The sequence below is a fragment of the Lottia gigantea genome (assembly GCF_000327385.1).
Source record: "Lottia gigantea unplaced genomic scaffold LOTGIsca_2127, whole genome shotgun sequence".
Lineage (NCBI taxonomy): Eukaryota > Metazoa > Mollusca > Gastropoda > Lottiidae > Lottia > Lottia gigantea.
Window position 1 is genome coordinate 36,566 of NW_008708485.1, and position 1,377 is coordinate 37,942.

The 1,377-nt window shown below is 35.7% G+C and overlaps 1 protein-coding gene across 1 annotated transcript in view; it reads right to left on the reverse strand.

Annotated features, from left to right (window-relative positions):
* LOTGIDRAFT_176551 (hypothetical protein) overlaps positions 1 to 1,127 on the reverse strand; it is a gene marked incomplete at both ends in the record, with an annotated part of 2,692 nt that extends 1,565 nt beyond the window's left edge. The window contains one exon of the mRNA XM_009054328.1: positions 59 to 1,127. Coding sequence (XP_009052576.1) covers positions 59 to 1,127 — 1,069 coding nt within the window. The remainder of the gene's footprint in view (positions 1 to 58) is intronic.
* Between the last annotated feature and the right edge of the window lie 250 nt (positions 1,128 to 1,377).

Genomic DNA, 1,377 nt, shown 5'->3' on the forward strand with positions numbered 1-1,377 from the left:
TCTTCTAATGCTTCTCCTTCTCTTGCTTTATGTTCATTCCAGTTTTCATTTAACTGACTTTTACCATCATCATCTGCTGCATAATATTGATTGCATATTGAACATTGATCTTTCTTTGGTACAAAACATTTCAAGTTAAACTGCGTAACAAAAATATGGCGATACATAGACTCTTTTACAGGTTCCACCTCCCTATCTTTATAGAAATCAAGGTATAACCTATACATCTTTGAAATATTTAATTCTGGACTTAAATATTGACAAGTTGTGTCCTTTCGGCAGTAATGTGGTTCAATTCGTGGGAATGAATTCATGTGATCTTTGATTACAGTTATACTGTTTTCTGGAATTCTATTTGGGGCTGCTTTATTAATACGTTTATCTGTTCCTATGTAGGTTCCAGTTACACCTTTACTATTGAGAGCATTTGTTACCGTGGAATGACTTATACTGAGTGTTTTGGTGAAGAACAACTTACATACACGAACATTTTCTGTGTCCGTTACTGGAAGAAAATACTGATAGTTTTTGTCTCTGTTTTTGCTGCTCGATTCCTTTCTTTTTCGTCTCCTAGCTATATCCACTTCTAATGTCAATGCGCAAATGAAATCCTTCTGTCTTGTACTATCTCCCAACTTGTAATATTCACCCTTTTTTGAAATCCTAACCCCTTTCTGACTAATATATTCATCTCCTACTTGACGCTTTCTCTTTCTGATATTTCGTTGCCATAATTCTTCATTTCTTGTTCGTTTTCTGCCACGGGGTACTTCTACAACTGTATCAGGATGGTCATTAGTTTTACTTGGTGTATCATTAGTGGTTAAGTTTGGTTCAATTTGATTCTGATCTTCAGACTGACATTCGGGTCTTTCATCCACAACAATTTCTTCGGTATCAGTATTAGAATCACTGAGTTCAAAATCAGGGTCGCCATCATCATTGTTAACTGAACTTGATTCATTACTGAAGTTGTCGGCCGAATTAGTTGATTTATTCACCGAGGTAAGCTCTCTGACTACTTCCTCAACACTCCTTGTATCCAAGAGTTCGACACAGTTTTCAGACTCATCTTCTGAGGATTCAATCACTTGCATCAGTACATCTTCTAAATTAAACTTGGACATCAGTATTCTGAAAATCAATATTGACAGTGAGATAAAGGAAAGCGAAGAAAGATAACATGGCTGCTCAGTATCTCAAACTATGCATCAAAATCATGTTGAGGTAGATCTATAGCAGTCTACAGAAGCTTTGTTTTAATCGCTTAATTAGAACTCGACTCGCCACCAAACTTTGCATATCAACATCTTGAAATTTAAAAGAACAGACAAGAAGCTAAGAAATCAGTAGTCAATATCACAAAAATGCACAGGT